Source organism: Cuculus canorus, chromosome 30 (assembly GCF_017976375.1).
Source record: "Cuculus canorus isolate bCucCan1 chromosome 30, bCucCan1.pri, whole genome shotgun sequence".
Taxonomy (NCBI): domain Eukaryota; kingdom Metazoa; phylum Chordata; class Aves; order Cuculiformes; family Cuculidae; genus Cuculus; species Cuculus canorus.
This window is the reverse complement of record NC_071430.1, coordinates 1,450,192-1,468,756: the sequence shown is the minus strand read 5'-3', so window position 1 is coordinate 1,468,756 and position 18,565 is coordinate 1,450,192. Positions and strand designations below refer to the sequence as shown.

General features: G+C 60.0%; 2 protein-coding genes across 4 annotated transcripts; both read right to left on the bottom strand.

Moving 5' to 3' along the window:
• Positions 1-817: 817 nt before the first annotated feature.
• On the bottom strand, positions 818-10,626 carry COLGALT1 (collagen beta(1-O)galactosyltransferase 1). Its single transcript, XM_054051803.1, has 12 exons — positions 10,365-10,626; positions 9,552-9,662; positions 9,048-9,165; positions 8,830-8,964; positions 7,729-7,933; positions 6,842-6,961; positions 5,775-5,851; positions 5,049-5,155; positions 4,834-4,966; positions 3,227-3,354; positions 2,454-2,660; positions 818-1,113 (listed from the first exon to the last, which is right to left on the bottom strand). Exons 1-12 carry the CDS (start codon positions 10,574-10,576, stop codon positions 843-845), a joined length of 1,824 nt encoding a protein of 607 aa, XP_053907778.1. The 5' UTR covers positions 10,577-10,626; the 3' UTR covers positions 818-842.
• A 3,405-nt stretch (positions 10,627-14,031) lies between these two features.
• Positions 14,032-17,931, bottom strand: PGLS (6-phosphogluconolactonase). 3 transcript variants are annotated; one of them, XR_008447427.1, is made up of 6 exons: positions 17,635-17,929; positions 16,858-16,965; positions 16,248-16,349; positions 15,621-15,761; positions 14,729-15,499; positions 14,033-14,609 (listed from the first exon to the last, which is right to left on the bottom strand). XR_008447427.1 is itself a non-coding variant. In XM_054051831.1 (5 exons), the coding sequence occupies exons 1-5, from the start codon at positions 17,899-17,901 to the stop codon at positions 15,362-15,364; spliced, it is 756 nt and encodes a 251-aa protein (XP_053907806.1). In that variant the 5' UTR covers positions 17,902-17,929; the 3' UTR covers positions 14,034-15,361. The 3 variants fall into 3 exon arrangements, 2 of the variants coding, with proteins under 2 accessions (XP_053907807.1, XP_053907806.1); XM_054051831.1 differs by having other exon boundaries at positions 14,034-15,499; XM_054051832.1 differs by lacking the exon at positions 16,248-16,349 and having other exon boundaries at positions 14,032-15,499; positions 17,635-17,931.
• Positions 17,932-18,565: the final 634 nt, after the last annotated feature.

Sequence of the window (18,565 nt, the reverse complement as noted above, 5' to 3'; positions counted from 1 at the left end):
GGGGGGACGGGGACCCCCCCGGGATGAGGGCTGAGCCGAGAGGGGGGGGGGGGGGGGGGGGGATTGGGGGGGATTAAGGGGATTTGGGGGAGATGAGGGGGGAATTGGAGATGGAAATGGGGGGAGTGGGGGGATTTGGGGGAAAACGGGGAATTATAGATGGATTTGGGTGGGAGATGGGGGATTACAGATGGATTTGGAGTGGATTTGGGGGCAGATGAGGGATTATAGAAGAATTTGGGGTGTATTAGGTGAGAGTTGGGGGGAGATGGGGGATTATAGATGGATTTGGGGTGGATTGGGTGGGATTTGAGAGCAAATGGAGATTATAGATGGATTTGGGGGGATCAGATGGGATTTGGGGGGATTTGGGGGGGATCGGGTGGGATTTGGGGGTGAATGGGGAATTATAGATGGATTTGGGGGATTACAGATGGATTTGGAGTGGATTGGATGGGATTTGGGTGGAAATGGGGGATTAGAGATGGATTTGGAGTGGATTGGATGGGATTTGGGGGGAAATGGGGGATTAGAGATGGATTTGGAGTGGATCGGATGGGATTTCGGTGGAAATGGGGGATTAGAGATGGATTTGGAGTGGATCGGGAGGGATTTGGGGGGAAATGGGGGATTAGAGATGGATTTGGGGGGGATCGGATGGGATTTGGGTTGGGAAGGAGGGACGGGGGTAAATTTGGGTGGGATTGGGGTGGCTCTGGGGGTGTTTTCGGGGCGCGCGGGGGCTCCTCTGCTTCTCTGAGCCACGGACTGAAAAATAAAGATGGATTTTATGTGGGATTTTCCCCCCTCCCTCCCCGCGTTCCCCCCCACCTCCGCCGGGGTCAGAGCTCGTCGCGCGCGGCGCTGTCGAGGGGCGATCGGAGCACCCCGGAATTGCGCGCCTCGCGCCGCAGCTCCCGCTGCTCCCGCATTTTGGGCGAAGGCTCCGCCGCGTCCCACAGCGCCGACGCTTCGGCCGCGTCCCACAGCGCCGACGCCTCCGTATCGCTGACGTAACCCTCGTCCCCCGTGTAGTGCGTCGGGAACACCAAGAGCGGCTCCGCCGACAGCGCCCGGAGAGAGCGCCACGGGAAGTGCCGCGCGTAATCGGAACTGCCGACGGGAAAGAGAGCGATCGGGGCCGGAAACGATGGGAAAGGAGGGGGAAAGAACAACGGAGAGAGGGAAAGAATAACGGAGAGAGGGGGAAAGAAGAACGGAGAGAGGGGGAAAGAACAACGGAGAGAGGGGGAAAGAAGAACGGAGAGAGGGGGAAAGAAGAACGGAGAGAGGGGGAAAGAACAGAGAGAGAGGGAAAGAACGGAGAGAGAGGGAAAGAACGGAGAGAGGGAAATAACAGAGAGAGAGGGAAATAATAACGGAGAGAAAAGGAAATAACGGAGAGAGAGAGAAATAATGGAAACAAAGGGAAATAACGGAGAGAGAGGGAAATAACGGAGAGAGGGGGAAATAATGGAGAGAGGGAAATAATAACGGAGAGAGGGAAATAACGGAGAGGGGGAAAGAACAGAGAGAGAGGGAAATAATAACGGAGAGAAAAGGAAAGAACGGAGAGAGAGGGAAATAATGGAAACAAAGGGAAATAACGGAGAGAGAGGGAAAGAACGGAGAGAGGAAAATAACAGAGAGAGGGGGAAATAACGAAGACAAAAGGAAATAACGGAGACAAAGGGAAATGGGAACAAAGGGAAATGGAGCCAAAAGGACGTGGAAACAAAGAGACGCGGAGCCAAAGGGAAGTGGATCCAAAGCTCCAAGAACGGCTCCGAGGGGAACCAGAGCCAAAGGGGGAAAGGAACCGCCTCCCCACGGACAAGGAAGAGATCCCAAGGGACAAAGAACAGTATCTGAGGGGAAACGGATCCCAGGGGACGCGGAACGGGCGCCAAAGGGACACGAAGAGTGTCCCAAGGGAGAAGAAAACGGCTCCGAGGGCAAACGGAGCCGAAGAAACTGATGGAGTGGGATAAGAAAAAGGGCTTCAAGAGAAACATCGGCAACGGATGTCGGAACCGGCGCCGAGGGGGGACCTCCGGCCCACAGCATCCCCCCCCGTCCCATCCCACCCTATCCCATCCCATCTCATCCATCCAATCCCACCCCATCCATTTCATCCCATCCTGTCCCATCCATCCCATCCCAACCAATCCATCTCATCTATTCCCATCCAATCCATCTCATCCCACCTCATCCTATCCCATCTCATCAAGTCCCATCTTATCCACCTCATCCCATCCATTTCATCCCGTCCTGTCCCATTCCATCCATTCCAATCCATCTCATCCAATCCATCCCATCTATCCCCATCCAATCCATCCCATCTCATCCCACCTCGTCCTATCCCATCCATCCTGTCCCATCTCATTCCATCCATCTCATCCCGCCCCGTCCCATTCCATCGATCCCATTCCATCCACCCCACCGGCACTCACACCGGGTGTTTGTTGAACATGATGGGCAGGAACTCGTCCACGGGCACCATCTTGGCGAGCGGCTCCGCCGCCAGCAGCTTCCGGGCGCCGCCGAGCGAGAGGACGTAGCCCAGCGTCCAATAGGAATAATCGGCCTCCACCACGTTCCTCACCCGCGGCACCGGCTTCTCCGGCCGCTCCACCTGCATCCGCTTCCTCCCGATGTAACTGTGAGACGAGGCTCGTTAGCACCGGGGGCGCGATCCGGAGTCACTCCAGATCCCAGGGATGTCCTCTGGAGTCACACCAGGTCCCAGGGATGCGCTCCAGAGTCACATCAGATCCCTGGGAAGTGATATGGACTCACACCAGATCCCTGGGATGCACTCTGGAGTCACTCCAGATCCCCAGGGAAGTGCTCCAGAGCCAATCCAGATCCCAGGATTGCATTCCAGGGCCACTCCAGACCCCTAGAACACACTCTGGACTCATTCCAGATCCCCGGGATGAGCTCCGGAGTCCCACCAGATCCTGAGGACGAGCTCCAGAGTCCCACCAGATCCCTGGGATGAGCTCCGGAGTCCCACCAGATCCCCGAGATGAGCTCCAGAGTCACACCAGATCCTGGGGATGAGCTCCGGAGTCCCACCAGATCCCTGGGATGAGCTCCGGAGTCCCACCAGATCCCTGGGATGAGCTCTAGAGTCACACCAGATCCTGGGGATGAGCTCCGGAGTCCCACCAGATCCCCGGGATGAGCTCCGGAGCCACTCGGGCTCCGCGTCCGCACTCACATGAGGTCCCAGGAGACGCCGGCCGCCGCCAGGTCCTCCACCAGCGCCATCAGGCGCCGCTTGAAGAAGATCTCGAAGCGCAGATCGTCCTCAAACACCACCGAGCGCTGCAGCTCCCGCGCCACGATCTGCGCCGGAACGGAGCGCTGGGAAGACGGGAAGCTCCCACCGCCCCGGTGACGCCCCTCGGGATTAGGAACTCGGCCCCTCTCCTTTTCCTCGGGATTCCGGACTCCTCTCCGTCCTTCCCGACGGGGTTTGGGGTCTCATCCCCACCGTCCCCTCGGGATTCCGGACTCATCCTTAGCCGTTCCTTTGTGATCAAGAACTCATCCCTAACCTTGGCCTTGGGATTAGGGCCTCGGCCCCCCCATCCCCTCAGGGCCGGGGTCTCTTCCCCCCTTTCCCATGGGATTGGGGTCCCCGTTTCCCTTCTCCAATGGGATTGGGGGTCTATCCCTCCTCTACAATGGGACTGGGGTCTTGTCCCACCTTTTCCCACTGGGATTGGGGTCCAATCCCCTCCTTTCCCATGGGATCGGGGTCTCTTACCTCATTCCTTATTGGGATTGGGGTCCCCATCTCCCTTTTCCCATGGGATTGGGGTCCCATCCCCCCTTTCCCGTGGGATCAGGGTCTCTCACCTCATTTCTCGTTGGGATCAGGGTCTCTCTTCCCTTTTCCCACGGGATCGGGGTCTCTCTTCCCCCTTTCTCATGGGATGGGGTCTCTCTTCCCCCCTTTTCCCACGGGATGGGGTCTCTCTTCCCCCTTTTCCCATGGGATTGGGGTCCTCTTCCCCCTTTCCCTCGGGATGGGGGTCTCTCTTCCCCCCTTTTCCCATGGGATCGGGGTCTCTCTTCCCCTTTTCCCATGGGATGGGGGTCTCTCTCCCCTTTTCCCACGGGATGGGGGTCTCTCTTCCCCCTTTTCCCATGGGATGGGGGTCTTTCTCCCCTTTTCCCACGGGATCGGGGTCTCTCTTCCCCCTTTTCCCACGGGATGGGGGTCTCTCTTCCCCCTTTCCCACGGGATCGGGGTCTCTCTTCCCCCTTTTCCCACGGGATGGGGGTCTCTCTTCCCCCTTTCCCACGGGATGGGGGTCTCTCTTCCCCCTCTCCCACGGGATGGGGGTCTCTCTTCCCCCTTTTCCCATGGGATGGGGGTCTTTCTCCCCTTTTCCCACGGGATCGGGGTCTCTCTTCCCCCTTTTCCCACGGGATGGGGGTCTCTCTTCCCCCTTTCCCACGGGATGGGGGTCTCTCTTCCCCCTCTCCCACGGGATGGGGGTCTCTCTTCCCCTCTTCCCATGGGATCGGGGTCTCTCTTCCCCCTTTCCCACGGGATGGGGGTCTCTCTTCCCTTTTCCCATGGGATCGGGGTCTCTCTCCCCTTTTCCCATGGGATTGGGGTCTCTCTTCCCCTTTTCCCATGGGATCGGGGCCTCTCTTCCCCCTTTCCCACGGGATCGGGGTCTCTCTTCCCCCTTTTCCCATGGGATGGGGGTCTCTCTTCCCCTTTCCCACGGGATGGGGGTCTCTCTTCCCCTTTCCCACGGGATCGGGGTCTCTCTTCTCCCCTTTTCCCATGGGATTGGGGTCTCTCACCTCCTGCCAGACGCGGTAGTGGCTGAGGAAGCAGCCGAGTTCGCCGCGGGTGAGCGGCCGCCCGTGGTACGGATCCCGGTATCCCGGCAGCATCCGGATTCCCAAGGCCTTCACCTCGCTGCTGTTCAAGGCCCTGCCAAGAACGCGGTGGTCTCCGTCGCCGTTCCCGAGGGGGAATATTCCCCCGCGGAAGGGCATTCCCACGGCGCCCTCACCCGCCGTCCACGGCCTCCACCAGGCGAGCGGCGATCTCCTGCTCCCGCAGCGAGCGCAGCATCCGCGCCCGGCGATCCGCACGGCGCCGCAGGTTGATCAGGAAAACCTGCGGGAATCCCGGAAAAAAGAGGGGAAAATGCAGAACGGGGAGGGGGGAAACGGGAAAGAGACAAAGAGGGAGGGGGAAAGAGGGGAAAAGCCGAGAAAAGAGGGGGAAAAGAGACGAAAATCAGGAAAAGAGGGGGGAAAAGAGGGAAAAAAGCCAAGAAAAGAGGGGGGAAGAGACGAAAATCAGGAAAAGAGGGGGGAAAAGAGGGAAAAAAGCCAAGAAAAGAGGGGGGAAGAGACGAAAATCAGGAAAAGAGGGGGGAAAAGAGGGAAAAAAGCCAAGAAAAGAGGGGGAAAGAGACGAAAATCAGGAAAAGAGGGGGAAAAGAGCCAAAACTCAAGGAAAGAGGGGGGAAAAGAGGGGAAAAAAATCAGGAAAAGAGGGGGGAAAAGAGGGAAAAAGCAAGAAAAGAGGGGGGAAAAGAGACAAAAATCAGGAAAAGAGGGGGGGAAGAGCCAAAACTCAAGAAAAGAGAGGAAAAAAATCCTAACTATCAAGAAAGGAGAGGGGAAAAAAGATGAGAAATGAAGGAAAGAGGGGAAAAGACATCCAAAACTGAAGGAAAGAGGGAAAAAAAGACGGCAAAGCGGTGCGGCGCGAGGAGGGCGGCGCTCACCTCGTCGAAGCCCATTTTGTCGGGGACCTTCGGGGGGACCCAGACGTGGGGTGAGGGCTCCGCCGGCGGCAGCGTCACTGCGGGGACGGAACGCGGCTGAGGGCGAGAACCGCGGCACGGCCGGAGCCCACGCGGCAAACACACAACCGAGAGGCAAAGGAACCCCTTCAGAGCCCTTCTGCACTCCCAGGAACCTTCTAGAACCTCCAGGGACCCCTCCAGGGCTCCTCCAGGTCATTCAGGGCCCCACTAGAACCTTCCAGAACGTCTCTAGGAAACCCCTGGAGCTCTCCAGGACCTCCAGGACCCTTCTGGGACCCTCTCAAGAGACCCCCCAAGACTCTTTCAGGATCCCCAGAACCTCTCCAGAGCCCTCAGGACCCCTCCAGAGCCCCCCAGAAGCCTTTTAGGACCCCCAGAACCCCTCCAGAAGCTTTTTAGGACCCCCAGAACGCCTCCAGAGACCCCCAGAAGCCTTTTAGGACCCCCAGAACCCCTCCAGAAGCTTTTTAGGACCCCCAGAACCCCTCCAGAGCCCCCCAGAAGCCTTTTAGGACCCCCAGAACCCCTCCAGAGCCCCCCAGAAGCCTTTTAGGACCCCCAGAACCCCCCCCGGGACCTCTTTAAGGCTTTCCAGGACGGCTCTTGGACACACAGGACCCCACTAAAGACCAACAGGACCCCCCCAGGACCCCTCTGGAGCCACCCAAGATCCCTTTAACGCCTTCCAGGACCCCTTTTGGACCCCCCCAGAGTCCCCTGGGACCCCTTTAGGACCTTCCAGAACCCCTCTAAGAGCCTCAGGACCCCTCTAGAGCCCCCCAGGACCCCTCAAAGACCCTCAGAACTCCTTCAAGGCCTTCCAGGACCCCTCTAGGACTCCCCAGGACCCCTCTGGCAACCACGGAGCAGGGACACGAAGCCACGGCTGAGCTGTTGCCCACGCGGCAAACACGGAGCCAGAAGGCAGAGCCAATGCCAACGTGGCAACCACAGAGCCGGGAGGGGAAGCCACCGCCCCCACGGCACACGTGGATCCGGTTGGTGATGCCGGCGTCGGGGCTCACCCATGATCTCCAGCTGGACGTGCAGGAAGCTCTCGGCCTCGTCGCGCAGAGAGCTGTGGGAGCGCAGCGGCACCGGCAGGAACCCAAAGACCTCCCGGTTGGAGACGAACATCTGCACGCCTGGAAAGGGGAGCGGCTCGGTTAAACCGGCACTGGGCGGGAGCCGGGACGAGGGGAGAGGAACCGGGACGAGGGGAACCAAAACCAGGCCGAGGGGAATCAAAACCAGGCGGAAGTTCACACCCGGCTGGAGTTAAGGTCAACACAGGGCAACACGCGGCCAAGGCTCACGGCAAGCCAAGGCCAACACGCGCCCAAGCCAAGGCCAGGCCAAGGTGACCCAAAGGCCAACGCCAACCTGAGGCTGAGGTCAACCCAAAGCCAACGCCAGCCCCAGGCTAACAGCAGCCCAAGGCTCGGCCCAAGCCAAGGCCCACGTCAACCCAAGGGTGACATCAGCCCAAGGCTCAGGTCAACCCATGGACAACGCCAGTCCAAGGACAATGCCAACCCCTGGCTCAGGTCAACCCAAGACTAACGGCAACTCAAGGACGACGCCAGCCCAAGGCTCAGCCCAATCCAAGGCCCATGTCAAGCTAAGGTTCATGTCAGCCAGAGGCCAACGCCAACACAAGGCCAAGGCCAACGCCAACCTGAGGCTGAGGTCAACCCAAGGCCAACGCCAGCCTGAGGCTGAGGTCAACCTAAGACCAATGCCAACCCAAGTCTGACATCAGTCCAAGCCCAACGCTAACCTAAGGCTCGCGTCAACCCTAGGCCGACATCAGCCTAAGGATGACACCACCCTGAGGCCGATGCCCGCCCAACAACCACACCAACCCGAGGCTCACGTTGGTCGGAGCCAATGCCGACCCAGCGCTCCTCACCCGCCTGCTTGCAGGAGAAGGCAAAGACGATGATGTCGTCGAAGGCCCACGTGTAGTCGGGGTGAGGGGGGTAGAAGGCGAGCGCCTGCGACGCCTCCTTCCGCAGGTCCAGCAGGAAGGTGGAGTGAACCATGGGCACCGCGAAGCAGCCGCGGCGCTCCCGCTTCCGGATGGGTAAGTACGCCGGCGTCCGCCTGTAGTAACCCTGCGAAGGGCAGGAACGCACTGGGCAACCACGGCTTGGCCCCACGGAGGAGGGGACACTCAACGGGCGCTGAGGAGCCGGAGAACCCAACAGCCACGGACAAAGCACCCACGGGAGCCACAGGACCTGGAGGACCCGGCACCCAGGGGTCCAAGAGGAGGTGGAGAACTCAGGGGACCCAGAGGAACCTGGAAAACCCAATCCCCAGAGGACATGGAACCGAGGAGATGTGGCACCCAAGGGACCAGAGGACCCAGAAGCCCAGGAGATGTGGCGCCCAAGGGACTGGGGGACCTGAGGACCAGGAGATGTGGTGTCCAGAGGACTGGGGGACCTGAGGACCAGGAGCTGTGGCACCCAGAGGACTGGGGGACCTGAGGACCAGGAGATGTGGCACCCAGAGGAACAGGGGACCTGAGGACCAGGAGACGTGGCACCCAGAGGAACAGGGGACCTGAGGACCAGGAGACGTGGCACCCAGAGGAACAGGGGACCTGAGGACCAGGAGATGTGGCACCCAGAGGAACAGGGGACCTGAGGACCAGGAGATGTGGCACCCAGAGGAACAGGGGACCTGAGGACCAGGAGACGTGGCACCCAGAGGAACAGGGGACCTGAGGACCAGGAGACGTGGCACCCAGAGGAACAGGGGACCTGAGGACCAGGAGACGTGGCACCCAGAGGAACAGGGGACCTGAGGACCAGGAGATGTGGCACCCAGAGGACCGGGGAATCCATAGGATCAGAGGACCAGAAGACATGGAACCCACAGGACCTGGAACCCATGAGATGTGGCACCCAGAGGACCGGGAGCTGTGGCACCGAGGGACTCCAGAGGACCCGGGACCAGGAGACGCAGCACCCCGGTAACGTGGTGGCCCCCGCGCAGCGCCCACCTGCGCCGTCATCCCGCACCAGAAGTTGGAGTAGGCGGCCCGCGAGTCCAGCATGGGAGCCACCACCGTCTTGTTCTCGGCCATGAGCAGCGCCAGCGTGTCGGGGTTGGTCAAGACGTTATCGGCGTCCAGGAACTGCTCGGGGGACACGGAAGGGGCTCCAGCCGCGCCGTCGGCCACCGCGGGGCCACCTCCCAGCCCGGGCCAGGAGCCCTCACCAGCAGGTAGTCGGCCCAGCTGGCCCGCGCGGCCTCCAGCGCCGCCTGCCGCAGCCGCATGACGTGCTCGTAGCGTGAGGGCGACCAGTGCTTGGGGCCCTCCTCGTCGGGGTAGGACCTGGGGACACGGCGACACGCTGCACCCCCAGCCACGGGGACCCCGAACTGGGCACCCCCAGCCATGGGCACCCCCAAACTGGGCACCTACAGCCATGGGCACCCCCAAACTTGAGGACCGTCATCCCATTGGGATCCCCAAACCTGGAGACTCTCATCCCATGGGGACTCCGTTGAACCTGGGCACCCACAGGGACACCCCAAGGCTTGAGGAACCACACCCCACGGAGACATTCATTCCATGGAAACCTTCTGCCCCCAACCTGGGCACCCGGACTTGGAGACCCTCACCCCATGGAGACCCTCACCCCAAGGAGACCTTCTCCCTCAACCTCAACACTCCACCCCAAGGGCGCCCCCAGCCCCGGGGTCCCCTCGGCCCCTCACCGGGGCTCGTCCATGGGGCGCCATTCCACGCGGTGGTAGAGCCCACGCACGCGCATCAGCCACTCGCGCAGCAGTGCCGTCGTGTTGTCCTCGCTGTGATCCACCGCCACCCTGACAGAGACCCCCATGGGACCCCCGATCCCCGCCATGGGACCCCCAATCCCCCCATGGGACCCCCACCCTGACAGAGACCCCCATGGGACCCCCGATCCCCGCCATGGGACCCCCAATCCCCACATGGGACCCCCACCCTGGCAGAGACCCCCCATGGGACCCCCAATCCCCACCATGGGACCCCCAATCCCCCCATGGGACCCCCACCCTGACAGAGATCCCCCATGGGACCCCCGATCCCCGCCATGGGACCCCCAATCCCCACATGGGACCTCCAACCCCTCCATGGGACCCCCAATCCCCACATGGGACCCCCACCTGACAGAGACCCCCCCATGGGACCACCAATCCCCGCCATGGGACCCCCACCCTGACAGAGACCCCCCATGGGACCCCCAATCCCCCATGGGACCCCCACCCTGACAGAGACCCCCCATGGGACCCCCAATCCCCCATAGGACCCCCACCCTGACAGAGACCCCCCATGGGACCCCCAATCACCCCATGGGACCCCCACCCTGACAGAGACCCCCCATGGGACCCCCAAACTCCCCATGGGACTCCCACCTTGCCAGAGACCCCCCCGTACCCCCATCCCGTCCCTCCCCCTCCCCTCTCCCCCTCGTCCCCCCAATCCCTGTACCCTCTCTCCCCCGTCCCCCCATCCCTGTCCCCCCGTCCCCCCCGTCCCCCCCTGACCACAGCGCGGTCCTGCTCGGCGGGTGCCGCAGCCGCTCGAGGGCCCCGAGGGTGACGGGCAGCGCGTGGGCCGCGTTGCGGGCGATCAGCGCCACCATCACCCGCGGCGGCCGCAGCGGCGATTCGGGGCTCCAGCGCTCCTCGGGGAAATAGGCGAGAACGGGGCCCGACAGCCACACGGCCGCCGCCGCGCTCAGCAGCAGCGCCGCCATCGCCCCGCGACGCGCCCCGCGACGCCACGCCCACCGACAGGCCACGCCCCTTATAGGCCGCTATGGACACGCCCCGAATTAGGCCACGCCCACAGACAGACCGCGCCCCCTTTATAGACCGATACGGTCACGGCCCCGGCGGAGGCCACGCCCACAGATAGACCACGCCCCTTTATAGACCGCTATGGGCACGGTCCAAGAGGAGACCACGCCCACATACAGACCACGCCCCCTTATAGACCGATATTGACACGGCCCCAGCGGAGGCCACGCCCACTGAAAGGCCACGCCTCCTTATAGACCGATAGGGACGAGGCCCCGCCCACGGCCAGACCACGCCCCCTTACAGACCGCTATGGACCAACATATTTACCTTCAAAATTCCACTTCCGAGCATTTCTACCTCAAAATTCCACTCTTCTTAAGTATTTTATATCCAAAACTCCACAGTTCCAAACATTTTTACTTCGAAATTCCACTTCCAACCACTTTTATATCCGAAATTCCACCCTTCCGAGCATTTCCACCTCCAAAATTCCCCTTCCGAGCAGTTTTTGCTTCCCGAATCCCCCCTTCCCGGCACCGTTTCCCGGTTGGATGTTCATCTCATCCCGTTTTTCCCTCATTTCACGCTCGGCCGACGGCCAAACCACCCCCCGCTCCCGAGGGACCCACGATCCCGTGTTCCCAGGAGGATCCGCGGCCGCTCTTGGCCGCAGCTCCCAACCGTCACTCACCAGGAACGTCCGGAGAAGACGAAGCCTCCCATGACCTCACCAGGATGGATTCCCCGAAGGTTTGGCCGCAACGAACACCGTCAGGAGGAAACCGTTCGGCTTTTGGGAATGTGGAATGGAGGAGGAGGAACATCCGCGAAGAACCTCAGAGGAGCAACCCCAGGAATTATGGTCTCACGGCGACCACCGCCGTTGAATATCCAAATTGGAGAGACACGGATTTGATTGGTGGATGAGAAACGCGTTGGGTGGTCCCGTTCGGAGAGTGGTGGTCAATGGCCCCGAGTCCCGATGGAGATCGGTGCCGAGCGGTGTCCCTCAGGGGTCCGCGCTGGACCGGCGCTGTTGGGTATCTCCATCAGTGACCTCGACAGCGAGTCTGGAGGGGACCCCGAGCTGAGGGGGGCAGTTCCACACCAGAAGGACGGGATGTGATCCGGAGGGACCTGGACACAATGGAGAACCTCAGGAGGTTCAACCAGGCCAAGGTCCTACACCTGAATTGCTTCTCCATGGATGTTCTCCACCTCCAGTATTCGTGAAGACAAAGCTCCTGGAGATCTCTGGGGGAGAGCAAAGGAGACGCAGATCCAGCAGGATGGGAGAAACTGGACAGGATTGGGGGTAGCTCCCCAAAAACTGGGAAAGATGAGACCGGAGTCTGCCGCAGCACCCCGGGATCCCAAAGGGGGCGTCAACAAAATGCCCGTCACCTCCAAACCCACCCCGGGGTGGAGGGAAGTGGGCTTGGAGGTTCCTCAGGAGGTTCAACCAGGCCAAGGGAAGGTCCGGAACTTGGGGCGATCCTAAGCACAGATCCATGGTGGGTGTGGAATGGGTTGGGAACAGCCTGAGGAGAAGGACTTGGGGCGCTGGAGGAGGAGAACCTCAAGAGGAGCCACAGCGTGCGCTCCCAGCCCAGAAACCGCCCGTGTCCTGGGCTGCACCACGAGAAGGATGCCCAGCAGGGAGGGAGGGGATCTGCCCCTCGGCTCCTCTCGGGGAGACCTCATCGGGAGGATTGGGTCCGGCTCTGGGATCCTCAGCAGAAGGAGGAGATGGAGCTGTTGGAAGGGGCCCAGAGGAGGCTCCGAGGATGCTGCGAGGGCTGCAGAACCTCCCGCCCGAGGCCGGGCTGGGAGAGTTGGGGTTGTTCAGCCTGGAGAAGGCTCCCAGGAGACCTCCGAGCAGCTTCAGCGCCTGAAGGGGCTCCAGGAAAGCTGCGGAGGGGCTGTTCCCAAAGGCCTGGAGTGATGGGCCGAGGGGCAATGGGGGCAAACGGGAGAGGCGCAGGTTTAGACTGGACGGGAGGAGGAACTTCTTCATGATGAGGGTGTGGAGGCCCTGCAATAAGGCTGCCCCATCCCTGGAGGGGTTCCAGGCCGGCTCGGATGGGCCTTGGAGCCCCTCATCCTGCGGGAGGTGTCCCGGTGGGGACATGGATGGAGAAGTGGCCATGGATGGAGATGGTGTCCAAGAAGGGGACGTTGGCTGTGGTGGGGACGTGGCCCGGGATGGAGATGGTGTCCAAGATGGAGACGTTGGCTGTGGTGGGGACGTGGCCATGGATGGAGATGGTGTCCAAGAAGCGGACGTTGCTGGGAAAGCTGCGGAGGGGCTCTCTCCAAGGCTTTGGAGCGAAGGGATGAAATGGCTTTAAATTGGAAGGGGAAAAGATTGAGATTGGGCATCGGGAAGAAGCCCTTCCCGCTGGGGGCGTGGAGGCCCCGGGAGGTCCCGGAGGGGCTCCAGGCATCGTCCGGTGGAGCTCCCGATCCGGGTTGGATCGGATGGGCTTTGAGGTCCCTCCCAACCCCACCATTCCGGGTGGGACGCGGGAGAAGGCGGCGCTGTGGGACAGAGGCGGCTCTGTGTCCGCGCGGCGGCGGCGCCGCTTTGGCACTTCGGTCAACGGAGACCGAAAGATTTTTTTGGGATTAAAAGCTCTTTTTTTTTTTTTATTAAAGCACTTTTTTTTTTTCCGTCAAAAGCTCTTTGTGGGGAATTCAAAGCACTTTTGTTTTTGGATTCAAAGCTGTTTTCCTTTGGGATTAAAACCTCTTTTTTAAATCAAAACCACTTTTTTTTTTTAATTAAAATCTCTTTTTTTTGCACTAAAAGCTCTTATTTGGGCATTCAAAGCCCTTTTCTGGGATCCAAAGCCCTTTTTGGGGGGATCCAAAGCCCTTTTTTCTGGGATCCAAAGCCCTTTTCTGGGATCCAAAGCCCTTTTCTGGGATCCAAAGCCCTTTTTTCTGGGATCCAAAGCCCTTTTCTGGGATCCAAAGCCCTTTTCTGGGATCCAAAGCCCTTTTCTGGGATCCAAAGCCCTTTTTTCTGGGATCCAAAGCCCTTTTTTCTGGGATCCAAAGCCCTTTTCTGGGGGATCCAAAGCCCTTTTTGGGGGGGATCCAAAGCCCTTTTTGGGGGGGATCCAAAGCCCTTTTTGGGGGGATCCAAAGCCCTTTTTGGGGGGATTCAAAGCCCTTTTTGGGGGGGGATCCAAAGCCCTTTTTGGGGGGGATCCAAAGCCCTTTTTGGGGGGGGATCCAAAGCCCTTTTTGGGGGGGATCCAAAGCCCTTTTTGGGGGGATTCAAAGCCCTTTTTGGGGGGATCCAAAGCCCTTTTTGGGGGGATTCAAAGCCCTTTTCTGGGGGATCCAAAGCCCTTTTTGGGGGGGATCCAAAGCCCTTTTTGGGGGGGATCCAAAGCCCTTTTTGGGGGGGGATCCAAAGCCCTTTTTTTTTGACTCAAAACTCTTTGGTTTTCATTAACGCCTCTTTTTTTCCGGGGATTCAAAGCCCCTTTGCAGCGCTCCAGAGTTCTTTTTGACATTTAAAGCTATTTCCTTCGAGATTAAAACATTTTTATTTAATTAAAACCTCTTCTTTGAATTAAAATCTTTTTTTTTTTGAACGAAAGCCTCTTTTGTTCAATTAAATGCTCTTATTTTTTGAATTAAAACCTCTTTTTCTGAATTCAAAGCCCCTTTTTTGAGGATCCAAAGTCCATTTTGGGGATTCAGAGCCCTTTTTTTTTTTTTTTGAGATTCAAAGCTCTTCTTTTTTTATTAAAATCTCTTTTTTTTGACTAAAATCTCTTTTTTTTGATTAAAAGCTCTTTTTTCGGGCTCTCAAGCAGAGCCCAAACCCTCGTTCCCCACGGCCAGCGGCGCCACGCGCCCCATCCCGCGGCTTTGTGCCCCAAAATCCACCTCCAGCCCAGGAATTCCTCCACCCTCATGGTCTTCTCCCCCATTCCGGTGTCACCGCGACATCGTGTTCTTGGCCGGAACCTTGGATTGGTGACGTTCTTGGCTGGAACCTTGGATTGGTGACGTTCTTGGCCTGGAACCTTGGATTGGTGACGTTCTTGGCCTGGAACCTTGGATTGGTGACGTTCTTGGCCCGGAACCTTGGATTGGTGACGTTCTTGGCCCGGAACCTTGGATTGGTGACGTTCTTGGCCTGGAATGCCGTCTTCGTGATGTTCTCAGCCCAGAACGTCGGCTTCGTGGCGTCCTCGGTTCAGAACATTGTGGTGTTCTTGGCCTGGAACACTGGATTGATGGCGTTCTTGGTCTGGAACATCTGCTTCGTGGTGTTCTTGGTCCAGAACATTGGGTTGGTGGTGTTCTCTGGTTTGGAACGCCAGCTTCATGGTGTTCTTGGCTTGGGAACGTTGGCTTTGAGGCATTCTTGGCCTAGAATATTGGATTGGCGCCATTTGCGGTCTGGAATGTCAGCTTCATGGTGTCCTTAGCTCAGAACATCATGTTCCTGGCCCAGAAGATTGGATTGGTGGCATTCTTGGTCAGGAATTGCAGCTTTGTGATGTTCTCAGCCCAGAACGTTGGCTTTGAGGCATTCTTGGCCTGGAATGACGGCTTATGGTGTCCTCAGCTCAGAACATCATGGTGTCCTTGGCCCAGAACATCGGGTTGATGGCATTCTTGGTCTGGAACATCAGCTTCATGGTGTCCTTGGCCCAGAACATCAGGTTGACGGCGTTCTTGGTCTGGAATGCCGTCCTCCGCCAGGAATGGCTCTACAAGCCGGAATGCTTCTCCACCGGGATGGTCAACTCTTTGGCTGCCGCCTCGTCCAGGAACCAGAGGAGCTCCCCGGAGTGAGGGCGGACGCGGGCGGCTGGAAGGGGGTTCTCCTCGTTGCCTTCCAGGATCCGCTGTTGGAAGAGAGGAAATGGCATCCGGTGAGGAAAGGGCACCGGAATCGGCACCAAGAGGCCCTTCGGCAACCGGGCAACGTGGCCACCGTGGCTTCTCCCACGTGGATTTGGGTCTGACCTTGACAACGGGAGCTTTCTCCTCGCCCGTGACGGCAAAGACCACCGTGCGCGCCGCGTTCAGCACCGGCAGCGTCAGCGTGACCCGCTCCGGCGGCGGCTTCGGGGAATCGGTGAGGGCGGCGACGATTTCCTCTGTTTCCTATAGGAAAGGGGAGAAGAAAACTGGAAAGGTGGAAAAAGAAAGGTCTACAAAGGGGTTGGAACGAGTTGGATCCATGGATGGAGGGCAGGAAGGGTCTGGAGAGGGATGGGGCCAGGCTGGATCCATGGATGGAGGGCAGGAAGGGTCTGGAGAGGGATGGGGCCAGGCTGGATCCATGGATGGAGGGCAGGAAGGGTCTGGAGAGGGATGGGGCCAGGCTGGATCCATGGATGGAGGGCAGGAAGGGTCTGGAGAGGGATGGGGCCAGGTTGGATCCATGGATGGAGGACAGGAAGGGTCTGGAGAGGGATGGGGCCAGGCTGGATCCATGGATGGAGGGCAGGAAGGGTCTGGAGAGGGATGGGGCCAGGCTGGATCCATGGATGGAGGGCAGGAAGGGTCTCCAGAGGGATGGGGCCAGGCTGGATCCATGGATGGAGGGCAGGAAGGGTCTCCAGAGGGTTGGGGCCAGGTTGGGGTCACCTGGAGCAGGCGGTGGCCGGGGAAGAGCGAGGCCGTGTGTCCGTCCGGGCCGAGTCCCAGCAGCAGGAGATCAAAGACTGGAATGGCTGCACCCGGGAAGGCCTGTGGGAACCAACGGGGAGATGGACTGGGACCAGTAAAGGAGCTGGGACTGGGACCAGTAATAGCACTGGGACTGGTAAAGGGGCTGGAATTGGGAACAAGGTTGGGACTGGGACCAGTAATGGCACTGGGACTGGTAAAGGGGCTGGGACTGGGACCAGTAATGGGACTGGGACCAGTATCACTGTTAGGACCAGTAACGGGGCAGGGGCTGGAGCTGGGATGGGCAATGGTGCTGGGACTGGGACCAGTAACGGCACCAGGGCTGGGACCAGCACCGGGGCCGGGAACACAGCCCAGACTGGTCTCAGTGAGAGGCCGTTACTGGTCCCAGTATGGGCGGCACCTACTGCAGTAATGGCTTGGGACTGGGACCAGTAATGGGATCAGGGCTCAGACTGGGAGCAGTAACTGGGCCAGGGATTGGAACTGGGAGCAGCAATGGGTCCAGGAACACAGCACGGACTGGGGCCAATAACGGGCCGGTACTGGTCCCAGTGGGCGGTACCTGCCGCAGACGCTCTCCGTAGTCGCGGGCGGCGCCGTCCGGGCCCAGTTCGGCGTTGGGCACCAGAACCGTCGGTGCTGGCGCTGGCAGCTGCGGCAGCAACCGCTCCTGGAACCAGTATGAACCAGTATGGACCAGTACAACCCACGACAACCCAGTGTGGCCCCAATGTTACCCACGACAAGGCTGTGTAGCCTAGTACAGCCCAGTATGGCACCAGTACAAGCCAACCAAACCCAGTATATCCCAGTAGAGCCCCAGTATGGCTCAGTGCAACCCACTATAGCCCAGTCCAGCCCCAGTATAGCCCAAGTACAACCCAGTACAGCCTTTGGCCTCAACATACCCCAGTATGGCCATAGTACAACCCAGTCCGGCCCCAGTATAACCCAGTACAGTCCAGCACAGCCTAGTCCGGCCCCACTATAACTCAGCCTATGGCCTCAGTATAACCCAGTATGGCCCCCGTTTAACCCAGTACAGCCTGGTTTAACCGAGAACGGCCCCAGTATAACCCAGTCCGGCCCCAGTACAACCCAGTCCGGCCCCAGTATAACTCAGCGTATGGCCTCAGTATAACCCAGTATGGCCCCAGTATAACCCAGTCCAGCCCCAGTATAACCCAGTCCAGCACAGCCTAGTCCAAGCCCAGTATAACTCAGCCTATGGCCTCAGTATAACTCAGCCTATGGCCTCAGTATCAGCCAATATAGCTCAGTATGGCCCCGGTCTAACCCAGTCCAGCCCGGTTAGCCGAGAACGGCCCCAGTCCCGTACCCGGTAGTGGCGGGCGGTGCTGTGGGGGTTGGGGCCCGGCGCCACCCGCTCGTCGCACAGCGCCAGCAGCCAGGGCTCCGCGGGGCGCTCGGGGCGGCGCAGCGCGGGCGGCAGGTGCTTCGCCAGCAGCTCCACGAGGCTCCCGCCCGACAGCCCCAGCGAGAACCGCCCCGCGCCGCCCCGCGCCGCCGCCCGCGCCGCCACCAGCCCCGCCAGCGCCTCGCCCAGCTCCGCCGGAGACGCGAACACCGACACCGCCGCAGCCATGGCGGCACCGGAAGAGACGGTGAGGAGCCGGAAGTGACGACACGGGAGGAGCGCCGCGAGGGACGCGCCCACCCGAAGGCCACGCCCCCCGGGACGCAGACCACGCCCCCTCAATTGACGGACGTTGAGATCAGACCACGCCCCTCCCATGCACTGGCCACGCCTCCAAAGAAAGAAACCACGCCCCTCGCGTGCTCAGGCCACGCCCCCAGATAACTCAAACCACGCCCCATCCACTCACTGATGCAGCGCTCAGGCCACGCTCCCATGGACACAGGCCACGCCCCCTCACGCGCAGGCCACGCCCCGCATTAAGGCCACGCCCCTGAGACACAGGCCCCTCCCCCGGCTGCTCCCAGTGTAACCCAGTACGGTCCCAGTATAACCCACTATAACCCAGTATGCTCCATTATTACTGGGTATGCCTCCATTACAGCCCAGTATAAACCAGTATGACCCAGTATGCCCCCAGTATAATCCAGTATGGCTCCGGTATGGCCCCAGTATGACCCAGTATGGCCCCAGTATATCCCAGTATGCCCCAGTATGGGCCCAGTATATCCCAGTATAACCCAGTATGGGCCCAGTATGCCCCAGTATGGGCCCAGTATGGCCCCAGTATATCCCAGTATGCCCCAGTATGGGTCCAGTATGGCCCCAGTAT